Source organism: Haliotis rufescens, unplaced genomic scaffold (assembly GCF_023055435.1).
Source record: "Haliotis rufescens isolate VD_foot unplaced genomic scaffold, xgHalRufe1.0.p SCAF_7, whole genome shotgun sequence".
Classification (NCBI taxonomy): Eukaryota; Metazoa; Mollusca; class Gastropoda; order Lepetellida; family Haliotidae; genus Haliotis; species Haliotis rufescens.
In genome coordinates, this window is record NW_025964361.1 from 43,519,421 (window position 1) to 43,547,123 (window position 27,703).

General features: G+C 41.7%; 1 protein-coding gene across 2 annotated transcripts in view; it reads right to left on the reverse strand.

The window, feature by feature from the left end:
• LOC124132689 (serine/threonine-protein kinase DCLK1-like) overlaps positions 1-27,103 on the reverse strand; it is an 89,606-nt gene extending 62,503 nt beyond the window's left edge. Inside the window, exons 1-2 of one of the 2 annotated variants that reach the window (XM_046496746.2) lie at positions 26,901-27,103; positions 23,905-24,626 (exon numbers count right to left, since the gene is read on the reverse strand). In XM_046496746.2, coding sequence (XP_046352702.1) covers positions 23,905-24,621 — 717 coding nt within the window. In that variant the 5' untranslated portion in view covers positions 24,622-24,626; positions 26,901-27,103. The remainder of the gene's footprint in view (positions 1-23,904; positions 24,627-26,900) is intronic. The other variant, XM_046496747.2, reaches the window with a different exon arrangement.
• Positions 27,104-27,703: the final 600 nt, after the last annotated feature.

The window sequence follows — 27,703 nt, forward strand, 5'->3', positions numbered from 1 at the left end:
CTGTAAAATAGAAGGCTACCTGAAAATATTACTAAGCATGTACTGGGGGTTGTGTGTGTGTGTGTGTGTGTGTGTGTGTGGGGGGGGGGGGGGGGGGTTGGGTTGTCCAGGGTGTCCAAACCCCCCTTTTGAAAACCAAATGAATGTTGTAGGCAGTAAAGTTATCTGAGAGAGGATTTTGATATTTTGGACCCCTCCCTTTTAAGAATGCTGTATCCGCCCTTGCACAGCAGCACTCCTGCCATAGGACAGTCTCATTAAAATCAGATCTTAGTTCTCACTACCGCTAAACAAAGATCTGAGGATGTCCCATAAGGGTTCATGTCAGAACCTTTCATCCGACCAATCAGAGCGTCACTTACCAGATCATGAAAGTGACAGTCCAAATGTGATTTTTAATCATTCAACCACGAAAACTTTAACACTGGGTATTCCGAACGATAGTTACGGGTTTAACGACTGAATCCATACAATCTAGACCATCTGTTAGCCATTCCATTAAGGTTTCAATTTTTTTAATTGAGAATTTGTCAAAATATGGTTCGAAGCGTAGTCGCAAATTTGAAATCAGTGCCGTGAAGCACGAGAAAGCTGCCTTCTGATTGGCTAATGTCGACTGTTTGTCAGTCCTTCCAATGGTCGGTCAAAGTTTGCGCAAGTTCGGTCTGTCGTGACCCGTAATGGGATGTCCTCAGATCTTTGTATAGCGGTAGTGAGAACTAAGATCTGATCTTAATGAGATTGACTATAGGACAGCGGTCTTCTTGTCCGGCAAACCAGTAGCTCTAAGCATGAACAAGGCTCCACACCTCCATACAAAGCTACAATCACACAGCCATCCTTTTTACTGCAATATTTGCAAATTTCTTCCACTATGACATTCAGTCCAAGGCCCTACATCTCTGTTCCTGAATGTTTCTCCCAAATGTGTAAAGGACATTGACTTGGTATCGATTCTAACTCCTAAAGCTGTCTAGCAGGGTCCCAAATAGATATAGTGCTTTAATACCTTGAAAACATGCAGCAAATTGAATTCCGTTCTATTTCGAGGCACTGTGAAAGCTGGCCCAGATGATGAACTGAACTCAGCAAAAACTGAATGAGGTCCTCTCCCTGTCAACCTGGTTACATCACACCATCATGAATACATGGTTCAAGATCTGTCAATGATAAAGGACTGCTGATAATTGTGTTTTCATTATAAACCAACACCATATTCTGAACCTCTACGGGGGACCAGTCTTCTAAGGTGCCGCAATTCGCTGGGCAGAGTTGCGTTCCTTGGGCACGCCAGAAACCTATGATTGTAAGTTTGAATCCGGTTCGCCCCAACTATGTTTCTAGTTTGGTCAGCACCATATCGTGGGTTTCATCAAAGTGGTAATGTCTAAGACCTGCATCACTTCGGACTTTCCTCCCACATTAAGCTGACACGCCATGATATAACTGGAATACAGTTAAAAGCGGAGTTAAACCCAACTCACTCACTCACTGAACCTCTACAGTTAGTTTATAAAAGTAAAACAACTTTGGTTTCATAACTGGAAACCTTGTGGCTTGATTTCAGTATCTCGATCAGGCTTCAGAATCATCATTATTAAAGGGGGTCTTGCCTCAAAGCAATGGTACTCACAGCAAGTTTCAATCAAGTGTTTTCAGCTATGTTTCAGGGCTAATTATGTTTTATTCAGTCTAACAGCTAATGGTTATCAGAGTGAGTGAGTATGGTTTTACGAAAATCAAACCAGGGTCTTTGTGACAGGCTTTTACCACTCGAGGTATGTAAACAATTCAGGCTGTTAGCATAAACCACGAAATTTACCATCTTTCAACTCAAAATAATATTCTAATGAGCGCCCCCTATTTCTAATTTTGAGAGCGCCCTGGGCACTTATCACGTTGAATACGGTAATCATAACCTCTAGGATTTTCCTGAACAAAGGCAACATACAGTGAAGCATAATTCATCTTTAAAGTTGGGAAAATGATATCTGTCTCATATATTTTGTCGGTCAACCATTTATTTTCGTGAATAACTTGTTAGGAATAAGTCATCTTCCGGAGGCAAAAGAGTTAACTGACTATAAAAGTCCAGTGGACCGCTCTTGCTTCAGGAAGATGGGATTAAGTGGTTCCATTGGTCAAGAATATCTTCTTGCATGCAATACATCCTGGAACAGCTGACGGAACTTTCTGTAAATAAACATACAAGGAGACAGTAACCACAGAACTCCATATCAGCTGCCGGCAAATAGGCAAACTAAATCCCCACAATCAAACTGGGTGATGCTCACAAACAGGTATGAGTGAGTGTGTATGGTTTTGCGCAGCTTTTAGCAATATTCCAGCAATATCAGGGTGGGGAACACCAGAAATGGGCTTCACACATTGTACCCATGTCGGGAATCGAACCTGGTCTTCCTGACAAACGTTTTAACCACTAATCTACCCCACCGACCAGAAACACATGAAGAAATTCTATAAAACAATAGTAACACTGTGGGTAATTACCCAAAGTAGTTTTTCAGCTTTGGTACCTGTGGGTCTTTCTTTACTGATTCAGTTAGTAATGCATCACTATTAATTAACTCTAATGCACTGAATCTAGCTTCTTGTATAACTCAGACATGTATCACTGTTAAAAGGTTATGACACAATGGGAGGCGACTAATGGATGGGTGGTCAGGCTCGCTGACTTGGTTTATGCATGTCATCCTATCCCAATTGCGTGGATCGATGCTCATGATATCAATCACTGGATTGTCTTGTCCAGACTTGATTATTTATAGAACGCCCTCATATAGCTGGAATATTGCTCGGTGTGACATCAAACAAACAAACAAACAAACAAAAAGGTCTACTCATAGATTTACAAAATCTAGGCCCAAAAGAGTGAAAATATTTTGAATACCCAAGAAAATTATTCATACCTCCACCCTTATATTGCTGGAATATTGCTAAAAGTGGCGTAAAATCATTTTATCCCACTCACTCACTAACTCACTATGCTGTTTAAGAGTGAACCTAAACTAAACCGGTTAACAAGCGGCACATTTACTTCACTGAGAAACCGTCAAAATGTTTAAAAATGAATGACATGCACCCAAACCAAATAACTAAAATTAGTTTACTTAAAAGGAATTGTCCTAATTTCCGCATGGAATATTCAACCCCTATGGCTAACAAAACTGCTTCGTCTGATCCAATCATAGACACAGCTCCAGACAGGGTATCGATTCTTCTTGGAGTCATTGTCCAGATCCACCAAAACAGAGCGACCTTCAGCGTCTCTGGGACCATACCCACTCCAAAACAACTTTAACATTCTCCTGCTTCAAATACGTGTCGTGCAACACAAAACAGACAAAACTGGGGATGTTGTCACAGTTGAGCAGGAACAAGTAATGAACAGACGGATTCAAGATTTGGGGTGACGGGATCGCTGTTTTACATAATGTTTGTTTGTTTATTTGTTGTATAACGCCGCACTCTGCAGTTTTCCAGCTAAAGAACGGCGGTCTGTAAATAATCGAGTCTGGACCAGACAATTCAGTGATTGATATCATGAACACCGATCCACGCAATTGGGACACGATGACATGCATCAACCAAGTCAGCGAGCCTGACCATCCGATCCTGTTAGTCGCCTCTTACGACAAGCATAGTCGCCTCTTACGACAAGCATAGTCGCCTTTTATAGCAAGCATGGGTTGCTGAAGACCTATTCTACCCCGGATCTTAACGGGTCTGTTTTACATAACGAAACGAAGGAGTATACATACTGTAAATCTTGAAATTAACGCGATCGTGAATCAAAAGGTGAAATGTGTGAGTCGTCGTTTGTTCGCATAAATGAAACTTCGCATTTATGTCTCCAAAATAACTATCAACAATAAGACGGCCTCACCGCACACCTCGGATAGAGGAGATACCAACTTGAATATAGACACAAACACGGTTTATTGAGCAGCAGTTGTAACATGTATATAACCATATCATTCAAAGAATAGGAATTACACAATAGACATCCGGTGAGTTCTCGCTGCTGGGGTCAAGAGTTCTACCAACTCGTGGCATCATTGACCACTATATCTATATATTTATATATTTAGGTTCAAGAGATGGGATTAGGTTCACGAATTTGACAAGAAATCAATTCAATTACGCTAAAAACGTGGGATGAGAAAGGTTGTACATATAAAGTGGTTCGCCAGTATATGGAATTTATCAATCGGTGTTTATGTTCCTATATCTCCCTCTACCCCGGCTCACTAGGAGGCAAACAATTTTCTGGACCCCTTTTGGCAAGCATAATACATATTTTTCCTAATATTTGAAATTTACCACACGGAAAGACAAGCGGGCAATAATCTCTTTATCATATAATGTCAGTCTGAAAATACTCGACGTTTCAGGCGTAATTTCGCTCCGTGTGGAAAATTGGTGAAACCGCGTATGAATAGAGCGTTTGAGTGAACCGCCCCATCCATCACTACACACATGGAAAAAAAACCTTTTTAAACTTACTAGGAACTTTACTCAGAAGTTATTTGAGGAAGAAGGCATTGAATCGATGTATGGAGATAAAAAGTAGTTCCCTCATTTGCATATTTGTCGGATCATGGTCAGGTGGAATGGTTTCCTTACCCAATTTGCTATAAATTAAGCAGTAAAACAAAACGTGTTTACATTTCTATATTTGCTCCATGGCTTTCAATTCCATGATAAGGCGACCTAATGGATCAGGTCGTCAGACTGTGTATATTATCTGCCTATGGGGAGAGGTGAGGTGCCACATGTTTTCACAACAGAGTGGTTGTTGCCTGAATGCAGTGGGCAACCAATAATGGAAGATACGATACCTTAAAGGGACACGTTCGCGTTTCTATTGAATCGATACCCGTGAAGATCCGGGTGTCCACCAAATTGATAACTGTTTGTAACACACCTGATCACAGCAATACATAGAGATCCGGGTCAGAATAGGTCTTCAGCAACCAATGCTTGCCGGAAAAGGTGACTATGCTTGTCGTAAGAGGCAACTAACGGGATCGGGTGGTCAGGCTCACTGACTTGGTTGATGCATGACATCGTATCCAAATTGCCTGGATCGTTGTTCACAATATCAATCACTGGATTGTCTGCTCCATACTCGATTATTTACAAGCCGCCGTCATACAGCTGGAATATTGCTGAGTGAGGCGTTAAACAACAAACAAACAAATAATACAATACAATAACACACGGTCGATGAACCGGCCTTCTTTATGAGTTGATCCCCCATGAGCATATTTATTTTATTATATTGCAAGACTAGATTGAATTTAGATCGAGCATTACACTGATGTATGTTGTCACCATAAAGCGACCCCGAGTTTATATTTTGTCTTTCAGATTCTTTTTTTTAGAAGGATAAAGAACACGGTTTTTTCTTCTATGAAATTATAACATGGCATATTGAATATTTCAACAAACAAACGACACCTCAACACATCACAAAGAATGCTGCTAAAGTATTATTATACAGTTAGATACAAACATTATGAAACAAATAGAATGATTTTATTGAGACTATAAAACACCGGAATTTAAAATAATGACGTCCATCTGTAACACACTCAAAGGATTTCTTAACCACAGTGAATGCTAAAAAACGTCCCCAACGACATGTGCTCCATCAAACTCTTCCCATGTCCCGCTCCACATTTCCTCCGCTTCCGCTTCCGGTGGAGACAGACGCCATAACACCATACGTTGGACAAAAATGTTTCCATTGCATTCGTATGTCACTGCGAGGGTTTAAAGTTCTATCAAAAGCCATCACCGAGGCATTTTCCTGAAATTGTGTCCGAGTTGGGCTGTAAGACATGGCGAGGATTTGATTTAGCTCACTGAAACGGGAGATTTCCTATTCGTAATGGAATTATTGTTATAACGTGATGTAACAATATATCTTTTCATGTCATTCTGGCGAGATCAATAAAAAGCAAGAATCAGAAAACTGAAGAAATTGACGTTGATTGTATTTTTTGTAAAGATGCAAATGCGACGTCTCCAGTGGTTTTAGTGAGGCAGGATATATTGATCCAACTCACGACTAAGTCATTTTTTAAATAATAGAACTGGGTTGGCACGACACCGTAAACTGGGCCTGGTTCATAGGTACTCGACGCAGTGTACTAGGATTATTCGAATTATGGTAGATACGGGTGGTCGAGCTGTCCAAGTCTTGCCAGATGCCTATGATTGTAGGTTCAAATCCCGATTTGCGCTGATTATGATGATCAAGGGGTTTCACCAAAGTGGAAAACGTCTATGACCTGCATCACATTGGTCCCCCCCCCCCCCCCCCCCCCCCCCCCCTCCCCAACACACACACACACCAGCTGACACGTCGTGATATTACTGAAATACTGTTTAAAGCGGCGTAAAAAACTCACTCACTATTCATTTTGTCTCCCTCCGTTCTATAAAGGATTGATACAGCGTCTACCCTGAGAGCGAAAGGTCGTTGGTTTGATCCCTGGCCGCGTTATCCCAATACTTTAACAGATGGTACTTGTTCGTTACCCCGCTTGGCGCAGGCATTAAGGGGCTAAAACAAGGACTGGCCCGGGACGGCTCGGAGTTCCGGTGCATGGGCTTGGACTATTATATAGAACCGGCATGATTCCGGACTAGAACAAGCAGCCCCACCCGCACACACACGTCGCTATATAAGTGCAATAATCTCACACACGACGTTTAACCCAACATAGGAAATTGTGAGTCCCTACTTTTCACATACTTTCCAGACAGCATCCTTTAAGCTTGAACTGTGCCTATCATTCCCCAATCAAGGGTTATTGTGCTCGAGCCTATCCTGGTCCGTGTGCTACATGATTCATCGCGTTCCTCTCTTTTCCTTAGCCGCCCTTTAATCCAAGAGTGATTGTGTCCCTGCGTTACTGCGTCGTGTTAAATTAAAGAGAAAGTTTCTGCCACTTCTAATGGTAAATGACCTGGACTAGCATCTGTCCCAAGAACATAGAGGTACTTGACGAAAGAGGCAGATCTGGTGGTCAGGTTGTTCTACTTTGTCCGTACCCCGACAGCTTGTGACGCTGTTCATATTATCTTCATAACATCAATTACTGGTTCGTCTTGCCTAGACTCGATTATTTAAAGGTAGCCGTGATATAGCTCAAAGCTGGAATACTACTGACTGATGCGCAAAACACCCAAAATATAACCAAAGAATCGTCTTATTTTCCCCTCCTTTAAGTTTTAAAGCAAAGAGGAATTCCGTGTCCTATCTTACACGCGCTGCCCCACAATCAAAAACTAATTGGACATGCTCCATTGTTACTCTTCCCAACAGCCGAAGTGTAATTTTCTACGCCGCCTACATCAAGAGTATTTTTGTACTGATAGCTCCGTGCCTCTGATACAAAAGTGTAATTATGTTACCTCATTTCCTGCCTCTTACTAAGATGAATAAGTTAATACCCGCCCATTGCCACCACGGCCCTATGGAGTTACTCCTTGCCCAGCCAATACCGACAGGTCACACAAGCACTGATGCCTAAGTTCCATACTGACAATAAATCCGCTTCTCTTGCTACACCTCTGAAGAGTTCTTCACAAGCAGGAAGACGGCATGGGAAGGGACTTCAGCCCTGCCATGAACTGAATACTTATAGGAACTGTTAATGTCGAAGCGATTAGTGTCAAAACCTTGAGCTTTGGCACCTCCTGTCGCCATAGTGAAACTCTTATTTTCTTGGTCTGCGTTGTGCGGACGGGAAATGAGACCACTTCTATTGACAAGAGCATTCACCTTTAAAGGACGCTGCCAAAAGATAAAAGTTGCTGATGCGGCGTAAATCGATATCTAATCACTCACTCACTTGTGAAGAGTAACGTCGTTTTGTCGTCAAATGTAATCAGCTGTGTATGTTATCTGCCTTTGGGAAGAGGTGAGGTGCCACATGTTTCACAGAAGAGTGGTTGTTGCCTGAACGCAGTGATGCTACCCACAGTACAACCAATAATAGAAAGATACGATATCTTAAAGGGACACGTCCGCGTTTCTATTGAGTCGATACCCTTGAAGATCCGGGTTTCAATAGGTCTTTAGCAATCCATGCTTGCCGTAAAATGCGACTATGCTTGTCCTAAGAGGCGACTAACGGGATCGGGTGGTCAGGCTCACTGACTTGGTTGATGCATGTAATCGTATCCCAATTGTGTAGATCGATGCTCATGATGTCAATCGCTGGATTGTCTGGTCCATATTCCATTATTTACAGACCGCCGTCATATAGCTGGAATATTGCAGAGTGCGGCGTTAAACAACAATCAATCAAACAATCTATTGAGTCGAAGGAACGAATTAGTTGTTGAAGGAAGCAACGCTGAATAAAATAAACTCAACAGAAACGGTCATGTCTCTTAAGATGCAGCTGTACTCAAAACCTTGCATCAAGATGTTAGTGGTAGTGTATGTGAATGAGTCAGTTTTAAGCCGCTTTTAGCAGTATTCTGGTTTTATTACCTGATGCAAGTCAAAGACATTTACCGACCCGTGAAGATTCCTGGGTAGAATAGGCCTTCAGCAACCCATTCTTGCCGTAAGAGGCGACTATGCTTGTCGAAAAAGGCGACTAACGGGATCGGGTGGTCAGGCTCGCTGACTTGGTTGATGCATGTCATCGATCCCAATTGCGTGGATCGATGCTCATGCTATTAATCACTGGATTGTCTGGTCTAGACTCGATTATTTACAGACCGCCGGATTATAGCTGGAATATTGCTGAGTGCGGCGTAAAACAACAAACCAACCAAATCAAAGACATTTACCACTAAGGTGAAACCCACGAGCTTATATGGTGATCACAGTCCTAGAAACCCACGATCATAGGTTTCTGGCTGTTCCACAGCTCATTGCGGCACTTCAGACGACTGGGCCACCCGGCCCCGTCAAGATAGGTAGGGGAAAAAGTGGGGCAGAAGGAATAACTACATGTTTTAATTGTAGTATATCAAATGATATTTTATTTACATTGACAGCGACAGTAAATGAAGCTTTTAAAACTATTTAACATATTTCTGGTCTGCGGAATAAAAAAACATACAGTGATTAATATTTATTCACATTTCAATTTTGTGTAGTCGGCGGATTCGTAAATAAAAAAAAGGTCTGGCATAACAAGCACAGAGGAAGTCGTTTGACAGCCAATGAAAAGACGCCAATGTGACTCCAACTAAAGACTGGAGTCACCATGCCCTCAACCCAGCACATGGTGTAACAGTTTCTCCACCGGAGACGACGTGGACGCAGAGATGTTGGTGTAATTACTGCCAGGTGTAATGCTGTGTGCACTGCACTCACTCTCACGTGAACGGGAACTGTCGCGACAATTACCACCGAAAGGTCGACCGAGAGATGAGTACCGGTACATGATCGCTACAAAAGGATGACAAATGGTTCTTTCGTAACCTGCAAATATTCATGACCAGGCTGTAAATTCACACCAAGTTCCTGGGCTCCATTTCCATGACAACGCGATAACAACGGTGAAACGTGACAGTTAGCCAGTCATATGCTTTACTGAGAAAAAGATATCTCGTTCGGGGCAATAATGAAGAACATATTCAGTCTGAAAGAAAATGTCAGGAATAAGGCTTTATAGTGTTTAGAATAACAAGTGTACCACAAGGCCAAAAATCAACGCAAAGAGCTGTCGAGGTTACAAAGTTGGTGGGGAGTTAAGTTGTACATAGCTTTAAGCAATATACGGCGGGTGACAAAAGAAATGGGCTTCCTACATTGTGCCCATGTGGTGAACCGAACAAGGCATTCGGCGTGACGAGCGAACACTTTAACCACTAAGCTACCCTACCGTCCTCAAAAATTATTTTAGTCAGCGTGATAACCCCTTTGTCAATCATTTCACTGTTGCGTTGCAAATACGGATAGCTCATATATATTCGGGCATTCTTCCCTTATTGAATTTGGTTGCAAGTTGTGTACGAACATGTACAGGTAGCCTGTCTCACAGTCCCTGAACCATATTATTCCCCCTTCCGCCCAGCTCTAACTGTAATGCTACAGCCCTAAATAAAGCAAGTCTAGATTTTCCCAAGGTTCACTCCCATCTCATTGGAGCTACTTTTGAATTTTAATGGAGTTACTTGTTTCTTTCAAAATTATATATTTTCAGAGACTAAGCGTTAGTCTAATATACAGGTGTCTTCACGACGTTGTGCCAAGTTTTAGCAATGTGGTATACGTTTGTATTCAGAAGAGCCTACAAACAACTCCTCTTTTATTTCAGGCTTTGGTTTCCCCAAATGGATGCAATGAATGAAGCCCTTTTCAGGGATCCCCGCCGTGATATTGCTTGAATATTGCTAACAGCAGATTAACATCATACTCACTCACTCACTCAGGCTTTGGACATGTGAAGATCCGGGGTGGAATAGGTCTTCAGCAACCTATGCTTATCGAAAATGGCGACTATGCTTGTCGTAAGAGGCGACTAACGGGTTCGGGAGGTCAGGCTCGCTGACTTGGTTGATGCATGTCATCGTGCCCCAAATGCGTTGATCGATGCTCATGATATCAATTACTGGATTGTCTGGTCCAGACTTGATCATTAGTCCTTAATCATTTTCTTATTTATCCAGCACCAAACTGAAGTATCAATTATCAATACCAAAGGTTACAAATGTACAGACCGATATTCAATATGACCGCCACAGTTCTTGTAAAAGTCCTGTGCCAACAGATAAGCCCCAGAAGGGTCTCAGCAGGGTGGCATGTTAATGACGTTGTTTGACCGAACCAGGAAGTTAATTACAGCACGCACATTACACGCCCTAGCAACCAGACGCCATTGGTTATAGGAATCCGGCAAACGTAGCCAGCAACAGCAGGAAGGCGACAGAAGCAGTTCTTTCCATGGGATTCGGATTTGATCATATTCCTGGACATTGGCTCTTTGCCCAAAAGGTCATTTCAAGATGGCAATGATAAGGCCCTAGAAAAATGATTAAATCATGAAAACGTTCTGGAAGGAACCAATGCCATTGCCTCGGCAAAAGCTCTGGTTATACAGCCTCACCAACATGGTCAATATTCAATTCAGCTTGTTAATGTCTCATTTATGTTAAATGTTTGTCTTTGAATGCAATGATGTATTAATAGTGGACAAGAAAATTCGATAATAAGGTACTTCACATTTGTCTGCAACGTTGATATGTTGTTAACTGGTTTCCTGACTTCAAAGCGCAGTGATAATGCGCTCAGACTAGACTATAACACTAAGGTGAGATTACAGATTGACACCAAGTCATAATGTGATAATGATCGGACCACCACAATGTATCGTCAATGGAACCATCAGTGAAATCATGGACACAAGTTGCCAAAATAGCCACGATCACAAACATTAATTTTATATACTACACAATAAAAGTTAAAGAACCGATTTTAAATATGTCTATACAAAATCTTGTGTTCTTTAACTATTTTTGAGTAGTATAATTTTTGTACTATTTTCTACACAAATGAAGTTAACGCAAACCTTTTTCATATGACTTTAGTTAATATGTCATGGCAAAAACCGATATAAATATGACTATATTTAATTTGGTTTCGCCATGGCAGATTAACTGTTATCATATGAAACAATCGTGTTCTTTGATTTCTTGTCTTCAATAGACTATTACCTGAAATGTTCACAAGATACATATGTCAAATGTTAAGGCATCCAGTAACAGGATTATTTCTTATATAATGGCACCATCGGACAGCTCTAGCCCACTATTCGCTCGTCACGCCGAAGACCCAAGTTCGATTCTCCACATGGGTACAATGTTTGAAGCCCATTTCTGTTGTCCCCCGCCGTGATATTGCTGGAATATTGCTAAAAGCGGCGCAAAACCATACTCACTCACTCACTCTAGCCCAGTAAAATTTCCCGTGTAACACTGGGCTCTGCTGAACTGTTATCGTTGCTTCCCAAAGGGCCTGATTTCATTTATAGATTGGATTGTCTGTGTAGACACACCGCCATCTGTATCATGGCACTCGTCCTGTGATCGGAGCGAGATATACGGCCTAATACTCAAAGGTGACATTTATCTTGACTGAAAGCGTGACATTTCAGAACGTGTGAAACGTATGTATTTAGCGGTTCCGTGTCTTCTTAAACTGTTTGTCACATGCTGCAGTGGGGTAGTATGGTAGATAGTGCGCCCGTTAAAGTTACGTCATGACAAGGTATAGTTCCGGTTTTCGAAATGATTACAGTATTTGCCTAAGTTACATTGCATCGACCAAACACACCAATATGCACGAGTGAGTGAGTGAGTGAGTGAGTGAGTATGGTTTTACGCCGCTTTTAGCAATATTCCAGCAATATCACGGCGGTGACACCAGAAATGGGCTTCACACATTGTACCCATGTCGGGAATCGAACCCGGGTCTTCGGCGTGACGAGCGAACGCTTCAACCACTAGGCTACCCGACCGCCCCCCAATATGAACGAATTATCATACTGATCAGCTCTCAGCTTGATGAGAGAGGTGAGTGAGAAAGTTTTATTTCACGCCGCCCTTAGCAATACTCCAGCAATATCACGGCGTCTCAGCTTGATGTGAATGATGAGTGAGTGAGTTTTATTTCACGCCGCTGTTAGCAATATTCCAGCAATATCACGGTGATGTGAGAGATGAGTGAGTGAGTTTTATTTCACGCCGCTGTTAGCAATATTCCAGCAATATCACGGCGTCTCAGCTTGATGAGAGAGGTGAGTGAGTTTTATTTCACGCCGCTTTTAGCAATATTCCAGCAATATCACGGTGATGTGAGAGGAAAACCGGGAGAGATGCAGGAGTCAAGAGTTTTGTTGAGATAACAGTGAAGGTGTGTCCGTTACCAAAACATGGGCTCTGGAACTTTCACGTTTGGTGCGGCTTCTGGCAGTATTTCAGTTCTTACACACCGCGTCAGTGCAAAGTAAGAAAGCACAGTGTGTTTGTTTGTTTTTTAAGTCCTCACTCGGCTATATTTCAGCTATGTGACGACGGTCTGTAAATAATCGAACCTGGACTAGACAATCCAGTGTTTGATATCATGGGCATCCATCTACGTCATAGGGATACGATGACATGCATCGACCAAGTCAGCGAGTCTGACCGCCCGATCTCGTTAGTCGCCTCTTACGACAAGCATGGGTTACTGAAGACCAATTCTAACCCGAATCTTCACAGGGTACAAGCACGGGTTGCTGAAGACCAATTCTATCCCGGATCTTTACGGGAATGGAGTAAAGCACAACGTAACGCACATCATTCACGCTTCAGCGTGCTAGGATTGTCACTTAACTCGAGCTAACGCCCCCTTTAAGCGTATGACACATCGGAATCTGCGCTTACAGAATCCTACAATCACCGCCAGAACATCTGCCGTCTACCACGCATCCCGCGCGACCGGAATCAAGTATTCCACATATCGATCAGACCAATTCCGTTCCCTGTACTCCGGCAATATATACTTCAGAGAAATAAAAACATCCTATGACTAATAGTTTATCAGCGTTGTGACTCATACGTTACTGCCATCTGTACTGTTTAGGAGCGTTGTCGGTAACAGTTAATTCATCATAAAAGGAGCAGCGATGCGCTATACAAGAAGATGGCGATACGTATATATAGTCCGTATAGACCACATTTAAACGGATTGCCGTCTTCCCGCTGGGATTCTGGAGGTGTGAGGTTATCTTATGGATGAGTCGTCCATTATGAAAGAAATGTTACTAATCACCCCCTTTGACGTAATCCTTTTCACTTTTGGGGGGAATGGGTGGCCCAGCGTCCAAGGACCCAGCCACTCGTTGAGCAGAGTTGCGTCCCTTGGATCCAGCTAAAATTTGAACTGGTGGTGACAATGGGTGAAATGCACAGCTCGATTGTTCGCTGAATATGCTGAATGCTCTGAAGAAAATATTGTATAAAAAATCTATTGTACTGCTCCTCCTTTCACAGAACAATAATGCATGTTTTGAAGCAGTGATCGAAAATATATCCTGTCTCCAACAAAAATCCCAGACCCTACCAGAATAAGTTTGTTTGTTGTTTGTTGTTAACGCCACACTAAGCAATATTCAAGCCATATGACGGCGGGTTGTAAATAATCCAGTCTGGTCCAGACAATCCAGTGATTGACACCATTCGCATTGATCTGGGATACGATTACATGTATCAACCAAGTCAGCGAGCCTGACCAGCGGGGCGGTCGGGTAGCCTAGTGGTTAAAGCGTTCGCTCGTCACGCCGAAGACCCGGGTTCGATTCCCGACATGGGTACAATGTGTAAAGCCCATTTCTGGTGTCCCCCGCCGTGATATTGCTGGAATATTGCTAAAAGCGGCGTAAAACCATATTCACTCACTCACTCACTTACGACAAGCACAGTCGCCTTTTACGGCGAGCATGGGTTGCTGAATACCTATCCTAACCCGGATCTTCACGGGTTCCACCAGAACAAGAAAATGAGGGATCCCTAAACACAGACTCTGTTAAAACAAATCAGAATAGGTATAATGTATACTTCCCTCAAGTAAACATTTAAGAAAACAACTGTGCAATCGGTATTACTTCTCTCCCACCAGTTTGGATAATATCCCCCCATGGCACCACTAATCCAGTAAAGGTTATGGGTTTGCGGGCACCTGTTATTAGTCCACGTTCCCCACATGCCATTACTACACGCTTAGAGATATAAAACACTTCCGATCAAAATAAGCCTCACACATTTTCATTACCGTGAAACGAGGGATATAACTACAACGATCCGAGAGCAAAGAATCAATGGTTATTTAAATTTTCCATCCCGGATAAAGGCGGAAAATACTACATGTTTGTTAACCAGATTTATATATCATCATAGGGTGTCCGGGTCACTCCACGTGACTTGTCAAGCTGGAAAATTTCAAATTGACGAGAAAACAGTTTTACTCTGAAAATCAATTCAAGTGGGTGGTCTTGAGTATATTGATCTCAATTTCAAGCTGATGAAAATAACTGTGCATAGAGTTGAAAATAAGTGTTCTCCTGCTCGCTGCATTTTGTTGATTGAATTAAACTTTGAGTAATAGGCTCCTTTAATGCAAACCTTCGTTTAAAGGGTTCGTGTCTGGCACTACAGCAGCAATAATGTGGGGCGGTGGTAATCCCCTACTTAAAGGAGCAGGAATGCTGGATCACGACTCGGATAAAGACAGGCCCCTGCTCATATTGCAATAGTCTTTAGTATTGTATTGTTTTTTTTGTTTAACGCCGCACTCGGCAATATTCCAGCTATATATGACGGCGGTCTGTAAATAATCGAGTCCGGACCAGACAATCCAGTGATTGACACCATGAGCATCGATCTACGCAATCGGGATACGATGACATGCATCAACCAAATCTGCGAGCCTCTTACGACAAGCATATTCGCTGAAGACCCATTCTACCTCGGATCTTCACGGATCGCAATAGTCTTTAGTAGACGACAAGGAATTGATGAAGTGTTTAGTCTACTACTCCATTTTGTTATCTTTCTAATAATGTCAGTGTAATGACATACAGTAAACTACGGTTATAATGAACTCAAAGGGACCACTAATTTTAGTTCGTTATAACCGTAGTTCGTTATAAGCATATATATACAGCATAACGACACCAAATAGTCGGGACAAAAAAGTAGGTTCGTTATATCCGTCAGTTCGTTATAAACGTAGTTTACTGTATATCTAATTACCCCCATCAATAATGTTATATCTGGATTGGCAATCAATCAATCATTCATGATACCGAGGGAGCTATGGTCTTATTTCATATAATTATACAAATTTATGATAATAAGTACATACATAATGCGTCAAATTCCATTCACCAAGTGAATGGTCATAGTGCTACATTATTATTAACCCGGTCAATGGATCAGTGTTCTTTCTCAGCTCCCTGTGGAGTATACAACCCAAGCTGCTTAAGGAGTTACATTACCATCTCATCCTACCGGGTATCCATTCACTGCCTGGCGAAGAGAGGCATCTTTCGAACACAGTTACTTACCCAAGGAGACACCAAATGTGCAACATGTGTTTCAGTGTAGCGCAGAACCGAAGCCCTTGAAACTTTCAGGGGCCAAGCCTGCTGAACGCGGTCATTCCTCTGCTACTCACCTTGGACCGTGAAGATCCGGGGTAGAAGAGGTCTTCAGCAACCCATGTTTGCCATAAAAGGCGACTATGCTTGTCGTAAAAGGCGACTAACGGGATCGGGTCGTCAGGCTCGCTGACTTGGTTATTGCATGTCATCGATCCCAATTGCGTGGATCGATGCTCATGATGTCAATCACTGGATTGTCTGGTCCAGACTCCATTATTTTTCAGACAGCCGTCATATAGCTGGAATATTGCTGAGTTCGGCGTTAAACAACAAGTAAAAAGCTACTCTCCTCGACAAACGTTGCTTAACTTCGTCAGTTTAGTGACCTGTGCGATTTACGCAGGACCACGTGCCTCCATTTACGAGCGGGCGACTGTGATACATAAAGGTTGATTCAGTGTCCATATTGTAAAATGTGTAGTTCATATCTAAACCCCGGTTTCCGGTACAAAATAATTTAGTTGACTGTAATTTTGACTGAGGGTTACGATGTGTGACCAGACTGTCTTCTAAATCTGAAAGCACTGGTCGTTGTTCATGCTATTAAACACAGGTGAGTCGGATGTGACTATATAGTAATATATACACCGGTTATGACATATAGGCGTGCTATATACTGACAGTGGCGTAAAACATCACTCGTACTTCTCAAACGCCAACCAACCTGATAAACATAAGACGTACCAAAAAGTAAACAAGCCATACACGTTTCGACAGGTAGGTTATCAAAGCCTTCGCTTGAGCGAGTCAATAGCAGCGTTTGACTTCGCACCTACAACGTACTTAGATCGCCATTCAGGGTCTTCTCAGTGGTATGTAAACACACCAGAGGCGCCCAATGCTTGTGAAATTAAACGAACTTAAAGAAGACATTGAAAGGCCTAGTAACTGAAGCCATCTATTCACACCCACGGTGCGTGACAACCAAGTTTAAAGAGTTGTAAACACTTTATACACCTATTGATCAGATTCGCCCTTTCACAATATAACCTACTATATAATACGACCCATGGAGATCCGGGTTAGAATAGGTCGTCAGCAACCCATGTTTGCCGTAAGAGGCGAATATGCTTGTCATAAGACTAATGGAATCGGGTGGTCAGGCTCGCTAAATTGGTTGAAGCATGTCATCGTATCCCAACTGCGTAGATCGATGCTCATGATGTCAATCACAGGCTTGTCTGGCCCAGACTCCATTATTTACAGCCCGCCGTCATATAGCTGGAGTGCTGCGTTAAACAACAAACAAACAAAACTGCATATAATATTATTGTGCCCATACGTCCCTGTCCGAGACCTGCATTATATAAGGCTTAACTACCAAATCAAGCTGACACCTCGTGAGATAACTGCATTAATGTACAAGTGGCGTTAAATCAAAGTTATTCACACAATACGTTACTATAGCAAGAGTTGAAGAGCTGGAATAATGTCATTCGCAACAGTACCCATATAGGACACGTTTGGTTTCTGACGCGATGAAGTGACGTCACACACAACTTTAGCATACAAACTTTTATTCGAAGAATGTCAAATTATATATATGTTCATACCATTAAGACCTGTTTCATCCGATTGTACGTTCCTGTAACCTTCCAAAACGAACGGACAATACACATCTACAAGTAAAGAGCTTCTATAATATAACCCAAATTCGGTGTTAGCATATGCCTGACGAATCCTACTGCGTCAGAATTTACATAACCAGTGGTGCTGAGGGCTTGCGGGCCGAGTTAACTGCTTTTCCTCTCAACCCAGATTGGGTGTAAATTTCAATCTATTTTCATAGCTACGCATTCTACATTGAACTACCAGGGGAATAGATCGAACTTCTCACAGCATGTTAAAGAGAAGATTCAATAAATACTTCCCCGTTCAAGGGTATACTGGTTACCCTATATTGTCCGTGCGTCTATAGGTAATAGATACCTTTATCTGACCATTACACCAACTTAATCCCCACTGTGCCTGTAAACGTCTCACAATACAGTATATTAAGCGGTAAAACATATCTATGGCGGAAGACCGGGAGATATACGCTATATCGCATAATGAGGCCAGAAAGTCTATATGGGTGATAAGTATATGCAGACATGTGCTCTGAGAGAAAGGTTTATTTGCCCCCCGTAGTGACTGTAGTAGGCTATATCACTACTTATAGAGGGTTGTATTGCACGAGATAGTATACTGGCATCTCATATGCATGTTTTTAATCAACAACCTTAACACCAATGTGTATCGAATTAGTTTGAACACGAATAAACATTTGTTTACTGCGTATGGATCCATGTGATAATATATGGAAGGATTAACAAAACTACCCAGTGAGTGAGTGCTTAACACCGCATCAGCATTATTGGAGCTTTCCGCGGCAAATACCCAGCGAATCCACTTATAAAATTGCCCAAAGCGCCCGGGGCCGCTCGTTCTGTATCGCATTTTAACACAATAACCGTAATTTCTTTAAACTGAACGCTTAAGAATTATAGCAGTTTGACGGATTAACTCCTATCCGTTAATAGTCTATTTTTCTTCTAGGTAATCCTAGATCCCATCAGTAAGCAACGAACAGCTTGCAGAAATACTGCGGAAAATATAAGAAAAACGTATCGTTTGTTTGTTGTTTAACGTCGCACTCTGCAATTTTCCACCTGTATGACGGCGGTCTGTATAATAAATAATCGAGTCTGGATCAGATAATTCAGTGCTTGACATCATGAGCATCGATCGACGAAATTGGGATACGATGACATGCATCAGCCAAGTCAGCGAGCCTGACGTAATAAATATTCAAAACCTAAAGTACACATCGTTAATATTCTACTCGACATTTGATAGGGATACTCGGGTATGTCATACTGTTAGGAATGTAGAAGAGATCAGTGTACTGAATTTACTTAAAACGAATCTGCACTTGTTGAAGTTCCTTGGCATTACTGAATACTATTCGCATGACAACATCTATCAGACCCGCGATGATCCGGGGTAGAATAGGTCTTCAGCAACCCATGCTTGCCGTAAGAGGCGACTTGTCGTAAGAGGCTCGCTGACTTGGTTGATGCATGTTATCGTATCCAAATTGCGTCGATGGATGCTTCATGATGACAATTATTTACAGACCGCCGTCGTACAGCTGGAATATTGCTGTGCGGCGTTAAACAACAAACAAACAACATATTTCAGCAAACAGTAATATTCAATCTAAACCTGGACAGCATATCCTTATCAAAAGTTGAGTAGCATAACAAATAAAAATACTATTGAAATACAAGAGACTACTAACTCGGTGAACCTATAACTAGTCTGTATTATGACAACGACGTTTATCCATGGGCGTTACTGTAGATTATTACAATATCCGTATTGCCAGTCACAAGTCACCAGCGCGACAGTAATCCCATCGGCGTTCGTTCACACCTGGCTTGACGAATACATTTTATATTCTTTGATGTCATTCCAAGGCCTTAAGACTTACGCCTCATCAACGGGGAACAGTGGCATGTAGAGGTGTGGGAGTCCTGGACACACGCTTGTAATCAAACCTCAGGCAATAAGAAGTATTATATACTGAGCTACTATACATGGAACATAAAAAAAGAGCCTTTGTTGAAATACATCTGCTTGTCATATGCCGTAAGGTCACGCTGGTTTCATTCCAACACTGTCGGGGTGGTCGGGTAGCCTAGTGGTTAAAGCGTTCGCTCGTGACGCCAAAGGCCCGGTTTCGATTCCCGACATAAGTATACAATGTGTGACGCCCATTTCTGGTGTCCCCTGCCGTGCTGGAATATTGCTAAAGGCGGCGTAAAGCCATACACACTCACTCACTCACTCACTCAAACACTGTCAGTTTCACATGTTTCTCTTAAATACTACGACGTACTAATCTAAAGCTGGTCACAATTAGTTTCGATTTCAGTGTGACATTTCAGTATTGCATTCTTTACGTTTGAGGGGAATCTAAACTCCTTGGGAATCAGTCACAGATCATTACATCTTATGTACATGGCAGCTCCTTAAGTTTCTGATATATTTGCACAAAGTTCCAGTGGTAGAAACTAACATTTTTAATCCAGTAGTTCTCATAACGATAACATATAGCAAAACCCTTAAAAATGGCCTCATGATACCTAACTATTGGGCAGTTTGGCAAGGACGTAACGCTGAGTTCATTTGTGAGACACTGGCCTGATAATACTGAAACTAATCCTTATTTTGGCGTAATTAAAGTTTAACTTAAGTAGTGTTATGTGTTATGACTAACAGATGTTTGGCGTACGTAAAGTATGAATAATGTCTGTTTGACGCATGTAAGGTGCGGCTAACTCCTTGTTTGGCGCAAATTAAGTATGCGTATACCTTTTTGATGTAAGTATGCCTCACGGCTGTTTGACGTTAGTAAAGTATATCCCAACGCCTGTTAAACGTAAGTATGACCAAAGCCTGTTTGACGTAAGTAAAGTATGACAAAAGCATGTTTGACGTCAGTGAGTATGACCAAGACCTGGTTTGACGTACATAAGTTTGGTGCAAGTTAAGTATGACTGTACCTGTTTAATGTAAGTATGCCTGACGCCTTGACGTTAGTAAAGTATCCCCAAATCCATGTTAGACGTCAGTAAGTATGACTAACGCCTGTTTGAAGTAAGTAAGTATGACTACGGCATGTTTGGCGCATGCTAAGTATGACTATACCAGTTTAATGTAAGTATTGCTAGCGCCTGTTTGACGCAAGTAAAGCAACGCCTACATGTAAGACGTAAGTATGACTAACGCATAACTGACGTAAGTAAGTATGAGCAACGTCAGTGTGACGTAAGTAAAGGACGTGTAACGCTTGTTTGACGTAAGTAAGTATGCGCAACGTCAGTTTGACGTAAGTAAAGTATGTCTAATGTCTGGCATACGTAGATTATGTCTTACCCCGTTTAGTACCAAACAAATGTATGCCCACATACCTTTGTAAGAGCATGCAGGTCAAGTAGGCCTGACGCCGGTTTATCAGAGAAACAAATGACGTGTTCACAATAGACCAGAGAGAGAAAGTTGTTTTCTTTATTTGCAGCAGTTACGTAATCTTGTCATCCCCAAATTACGTAGTCATTCAATTACAGGGTGGTGTCCCGAAAAGCCGACTACTTTGACAACATGGTCTGAAATATTCAAGTGCCTGTCGACCATCGGACGTGATGACTATATTTCTCACGACACCACTGTCGGCTTACATTACCGTTGAAGTGGTGTTATATTGTCATGGACACACACATTGGACACTCAATTATTACACATGCATGGCAGTTTTCATAGATATTATCTATGTACGCAGACTAACAAGAAATCTTCCCGTGAAGATCCGGGTTAGAATTGGTCTTCAACAGCCCATGCTTGTGGTAAGAGCCGAATGACGGAATCGGGTGGTCAACTCGCTGACTTGGTTGATGTATATGAGCAAACCCCATTGTCAATCTCATGATGTCAAGCACTGGATTGTCTGGTCCAGACTTGATTAATTACAGACCGCCGTCATATATCTGGAATATTGCTGAGTGCCGCGTTAAACAACAAACAAACAAACAAACAAACACTCGCCATAGACCGTACAATTTGGTGTTGAAGGACCAACAGATAAAAAATCATCATGAAATCGTTTTTCTTCGTTTCTGAAACCTTGGAACGATAACGACTTCAAACTATCGGCGTGTTGTCGTTATATACCAGTCGGTGTGTCGTGCTAGAGCCGACCAATGAGGATAGGATGGACATGGTGTGACCTTGCTGATTGTGTGACCCGGTTATTGCACGTTGCTCATGCTATCAACCGCTGGGTTTGGTGTTCAAGACTCGATGATTTACAGCTGACGTGATAAAGCTTAACATTTGCAGAGTGTGACGTAAATCAACATTCCGTCACGAACAAACACACAACGACTCAGAGACATTCCGTCAAGAACAAACACACATTGGTGCAGAGACCGTGAGATGAATTAACCAACCATCACCTACATTAACACTGTCATTTAATCAATTCACAAACCCCTGCATACATCTACCAAGCGACTTCGGACCATACAACGCCACTGTAAGCAGCTCCCGATGTCATATTCATGATGTGCCGTACTCGTACTACTGGGATGTGCAGATTTGCTCCTGGAATCGAACATCTGCTAATTGTAATTGATAACGCGTGTTTTGAATAATATCCGCGAGGTGTCGTTTACAAGTGAAGTCAATAAATCAATTCAGTAAATATGTACTTGTGCTGTTGTTTACAGGGATAGACACAGCCACAACTGCGTTAGCCCGAGACTACTGAACAGCTATAGGCCAGTTGTTTCATCCCAGAATTTAGTTATTTTACATAAACCACTAGTCCGAATGAAATGTGGACTGGTTATATGACCAATCGTGTCTATCCCTGGTTTATCACGCTCTGCACAAAACAGGTGCGCCATTAATGGTAGGATAAAAGCATTTTTGTACGTCATTCTTGTCTTGGGCGGTATACCAATAAACATGCCGCTCAGTGATGTATTATAAATATCCTCATGATTCCTGGTTCTACGAAATCTTATCGTATTACCGTTACATCCTAAATGTTTGCGTCTTCGTCTAAGCTTTGTTAGACGTACACACGTGCTTCTCTCCGGTAACAAGTCTCAAGGATGGCACAATGATAAAGCAGGCCTTTGGTAGGGACCGACCATTTGATATATTGAGACCAGATATATTTTTTTTAAAATCGGCTGCAAAACTAGCTATATATTTTTCTATAAAACACATTGCATAAAACAACGTAATTATTGTGGTGACAGACAGAGAATGTCGTTTTCTCCCAACAATATGAAGCATCATTATTATCTTATAAGAATTTAGGGTACAATATATTTTTTTCGATAAAATCCCAGCCACAACCCCCTTCCCCCATGACTATCAAATGGTCGGTCCCTCAAAGCCCTCTCTTTTATTTAATAAAATGCAAGGGTAGTTTGATTAATTCCAAAACGAGCATTGGTATGTGTTTAATGAGTGTGACTGCTAATTGGTTTAAAAAAAAAAAAATTAACAAACCGTAATTGCGCCTGAGTGTGACGCAAATACATATATACGAAGAAACGAATTAGGAGTCTGGAAATACATTTTGAAAACCTCTTATTCTATAGGGCGTATGTTATTCCATACCTGTGGTGGGTCTTTCAGACACGCAAGTACAATGGTTCTACGTATCCCATGCTTCTCTATTTTGATGCCAATCTTATCACTTGTATTGATTTTTCCTCACACATGACAAATATCTCTTAATTATCTTTACACAAATAAACGAAAACATCTTGTCTCTCTGGAGACCATCTTTTTTTTAAATCCATACCATCGGAACAAATTGAACTATCATACTACATGCCAATATTACAGTTGCAATAAAAATAACCTAGAACTGATTACAAAGTTGCGTCGGCGCAACGATCTCAACTTTACCTCCATTTCTGAAGAAAATGAGTTGCATATAATATTGCTAATCCTCGTGGATGTATTTATAAATATATGATTAGCTGACAGATGTTTACACTTTTGGTAAAAACCAAACATATCCAGGAGAAACCTGGGTTTGGACCAGAAGATCCTGGAACCCTAGACCTTATGGCCACCCTTGCCTCACCTGAAGATCTTGAAGCATAATTGTTAATGATCTGAAACATTCACATACCTGTCGACCATCCAGCGTAAATATTTTCCTGACGGCACCACTGTCGAGTTTGATTGCTTCTGTTATGTCCGTAAGAACCTGGTCGAACGAGTGTGCTGTCTTTTTATTCAGTAGTATTCTCACTGCCTTGCGTGGTTTACTTCCATTCCGTATAATTGTAACCAACTTTGGCTTTAGGGTGAAACCTTTGTTTTCATTCTCGTACGTGTCCTTGGCAACCGAGGCGCCACCATCTTGTGAGTCAGCACCGCGAGATTTGTTGTTATAATTCCAGTTTGGGGACGAACTTGTTGTGTATTCTAAATTCTTGAACACGTCTGTAGAAGCACAGACGTAACTCTCACCTTCGTGGAGTTCATACAAGTTTGTTATTTTCTTAGACCCATCCATGGTAAACATGTGTCGGACACCATTTGGAAGCACCACTTTGTCACACAGCGGGCTAAGGGTTAACTCTGCCATGAGGGACTCAAAAGTCCTGAATCTTTCAGGTGATACAGCATAGATCATGCCTTTAAAGAATCTGTCCCCATTTCTATAAAATCTCACTTTCTTGGCGCGTTTTTCCTCCGACATTCGAAGGATGCTGTGCCTGATGAGCGACCCATGGTCACTGTGGCTTGTCGGACTGCGTGCGCGTCCAGAGCGCGTGCTTTGACGGCTAGCTCTGGCGTCTTGCCGGCTGTAAGCGAAGTGTTCATCGTAGTCTCCCATCATATATACTGGAGAACAGAGAAAACGATGTATTCATATGAATTCCAGAAATATATTCTGGGGTTACATAACACGATGTGACATTATGAATGTTTATTAATAATGGGGAGAATACTAAAGTAATAATTGGGAAAAAACTAAACTACATTATAATCTGTACGTCGTTATGGTTGGAACTTTCACCATCTCTAACAGAATAATCCTGTTTTTTTAATTGTAAAACACCTCTCCAATCTCTGCCACAAACCTGCCGTAAATCTTTGGCTATTATAACAACTTAAACAATACCGTTAAACACGTTTTTATGTTCCGAGGCCCATGCTTAAGAGGCACTTATCCTGTCGTGGATAATTTCGGGACTTCGACAGAACACTTTCCAATGCCACATGGTCTAGGACTTATTGAACAATATCGGCCGTACGGCTGGGGAGATATTGAGCCTTAAGCTCCATATCGCTTGAGGTAGATTTATAGGCTCTCGAAATTTCAGGTACAATGCTTCACTGATATGGCAAATGAATTTAAATGGGTGATCATATTTGACTTAGGATTTTAGACTTAGTTACTGGTATTGAGAGGATGTTGAACACAATCTGAAATATCGCTACCTCTTTACAGTGAGGTCATTTCATACAAAACACTTCCATGGTGCTTTAAACTTCCTGTAATATGGGTAACAACATTAGGGCTAACAATTTCTGTTACTTGTATCTTGAAAAAACACAGATGTGGATTGGGCTTTTAAACGGGGGTGGTTAGTGTCTGTTACCTTTAACACGACCCGAACAAGAACATATAATGGAATGGCATAAGATAACAAGGGGTTTGAAAGGTGATAACCAGTAATATAGCCTGCATGACGAACAGGGTAAAATGTCCTTCTTGGTTCAACACCAAAACTAAGTTCGGACGGGAAACCTAATCACAACGCTTTTTACATCTTTCTCACATACGGTTGGGACAAAATCAATACATTGCCATCCAGCGTAATTTTTTTAAATTCAAATTATAAACACTAAAGCCGTTTTTTTACATGCTAATTATTGCTGTACGTTGAACACTATAGAGCTGGCAGTAAACAAATGTCAAAGTATCCCGCCACTTTATTCAGATCGACAGCGTCCATCTGGTGACGGTACCAAGCAGAGACAAGCCCCATTTATACCATGGCCTGTGGCAAGTTTCATTGATTTCGTGGTTGAAGCGAAACAACAGGAACGATAATACAATATTTACTTACAGTTTAATGCTAACCTTTGCTGCTAGATAGCCAAAATGTAATGTAAACGAAGATACATTGAATCCAGTGACAGTTGGGTCCAAGTAAGGAGTGCGCCAAGTACTATTTCACCCTACTAGGTTGATAACAATACTCATACCATGGGTGACCAGTTCTGCTCTCATATCCCACTCCTTTAGCTGGGGGTTGTCTATGAAGTAATTCCGTGACTCAAGTCTTATTCACCGCTGCTAATCTATAATCTAGATGTACTTGTTATGATCGATCTATCGTTTCTATCAAGGGTGGTTCATATCACCGACACTTCGACTCGATTACGCAAGTTAAATAGTAGGATTTCGGTTTCTAAACGGCATTTAAACAGAAAAAGCACCGGTTGTCTATAGATCTATATCACCAACATATCCTATGAACATATATGTTTACTTTTGTCAATGCGTAGCCATTCAAAATATAAAATAGTATATAAGTAGTGTAGACAATATCCACAAAGAAATGTTCATTTAAAAAATCGGGGTAAATATGGTTGACAGGGATGAAAAAGTACACGATACCTTAAAAGACGTTTACCTCATTTACTTAAGTCGGGAACAATTGACATATGAATGCACAAAATGTGTCTGCGTGTGTGTTTTTATCTGTCCAGCCAATAGTGGGTGTTATCTTTGAAGCGTTCTACAAAAAATGTGCCTTTGCTGATTGAAATGGATATGACGTGTACTTGTGTGTTGTACAATAACACAGACAAGTCATTATCAGCGGTGTATAAACATAATCACACGCCGACAGTCGGAATTCCCTCGACTTGGAAAACAACGATAATCCACCTGATAAATTAGATTCATTCTCAACAAAGAAAATTCGATGAAAATAAAGGGTGGCATGTACAGACAATGTCGTCATAAGCATACACGTTACAATCTGAATAAATTTAAATATATATGTATGGGGTGTCGTTCAGATCCATGGGAATACCCAATGGCGACAGGGGTTATGGATAGTGTATACAAACAATATGAGGACCATATTCGGTCTCGCTTACCTGAAAACCCCACACGCTGTCTCTATCCTCGCCGGCAGTCTGCGAGTTGCACAGACAAATCCGCCCCTCACACGATCAATACAAGCCACGGTTCTTCATAATTTATGATTCCCGTAGCAGACGACATGCCGTAATACCTGCAGAGCAGACGATCGGTTGGTATGAGTGATAACAACACACGACCTCGTTCTGGAGCCACACGAACCGCTTGTAAGTGTCACGCATTGGACATGCAATGGACGATACCATTACGGTATGGGGTGAAAGCTGGTGGAAATTTCTTAGTGCATATTTGTTAATAACACCCTAACTCCACTTAGCTTTGGCCGTGAGATACCAGATCGTATCAGCAGGTTTGGGACAGATTTAGTTGCTGTCGATTCTTAAGCCCTCTAAATAAGATTAGTAAACAGAACGGGCCTGGTTTAGTTACGCCATTGAAGCGTGAATGGTATTGTCCCGGTAAGTTTCGGGTGTGGGATTTCCCAGCACCATGTGGTGTTTACGGGTATGACAATCAATCAGCATGTTTGACACAGATACGAATTTCATGGTTTGTTTCCATCCATGCTGATCTCATTTTAAATGACAACGGTTGTGAGGAGACACGGGGTTCAACGTCGCGTTCAAGATTATTTTATTTAACTTTTATAGCCACGGACTTGTACGTAATTGTGTTGCAGCTTGTACTAGCCCCGATTAATGCTGGTTTTATAGTGTTAGCCCACTGAGATACCATGTTGCAGTTTCATATGGATTCCCCATTCAGACACAGTATACGGACTCCAAGCCGACCCGACAAG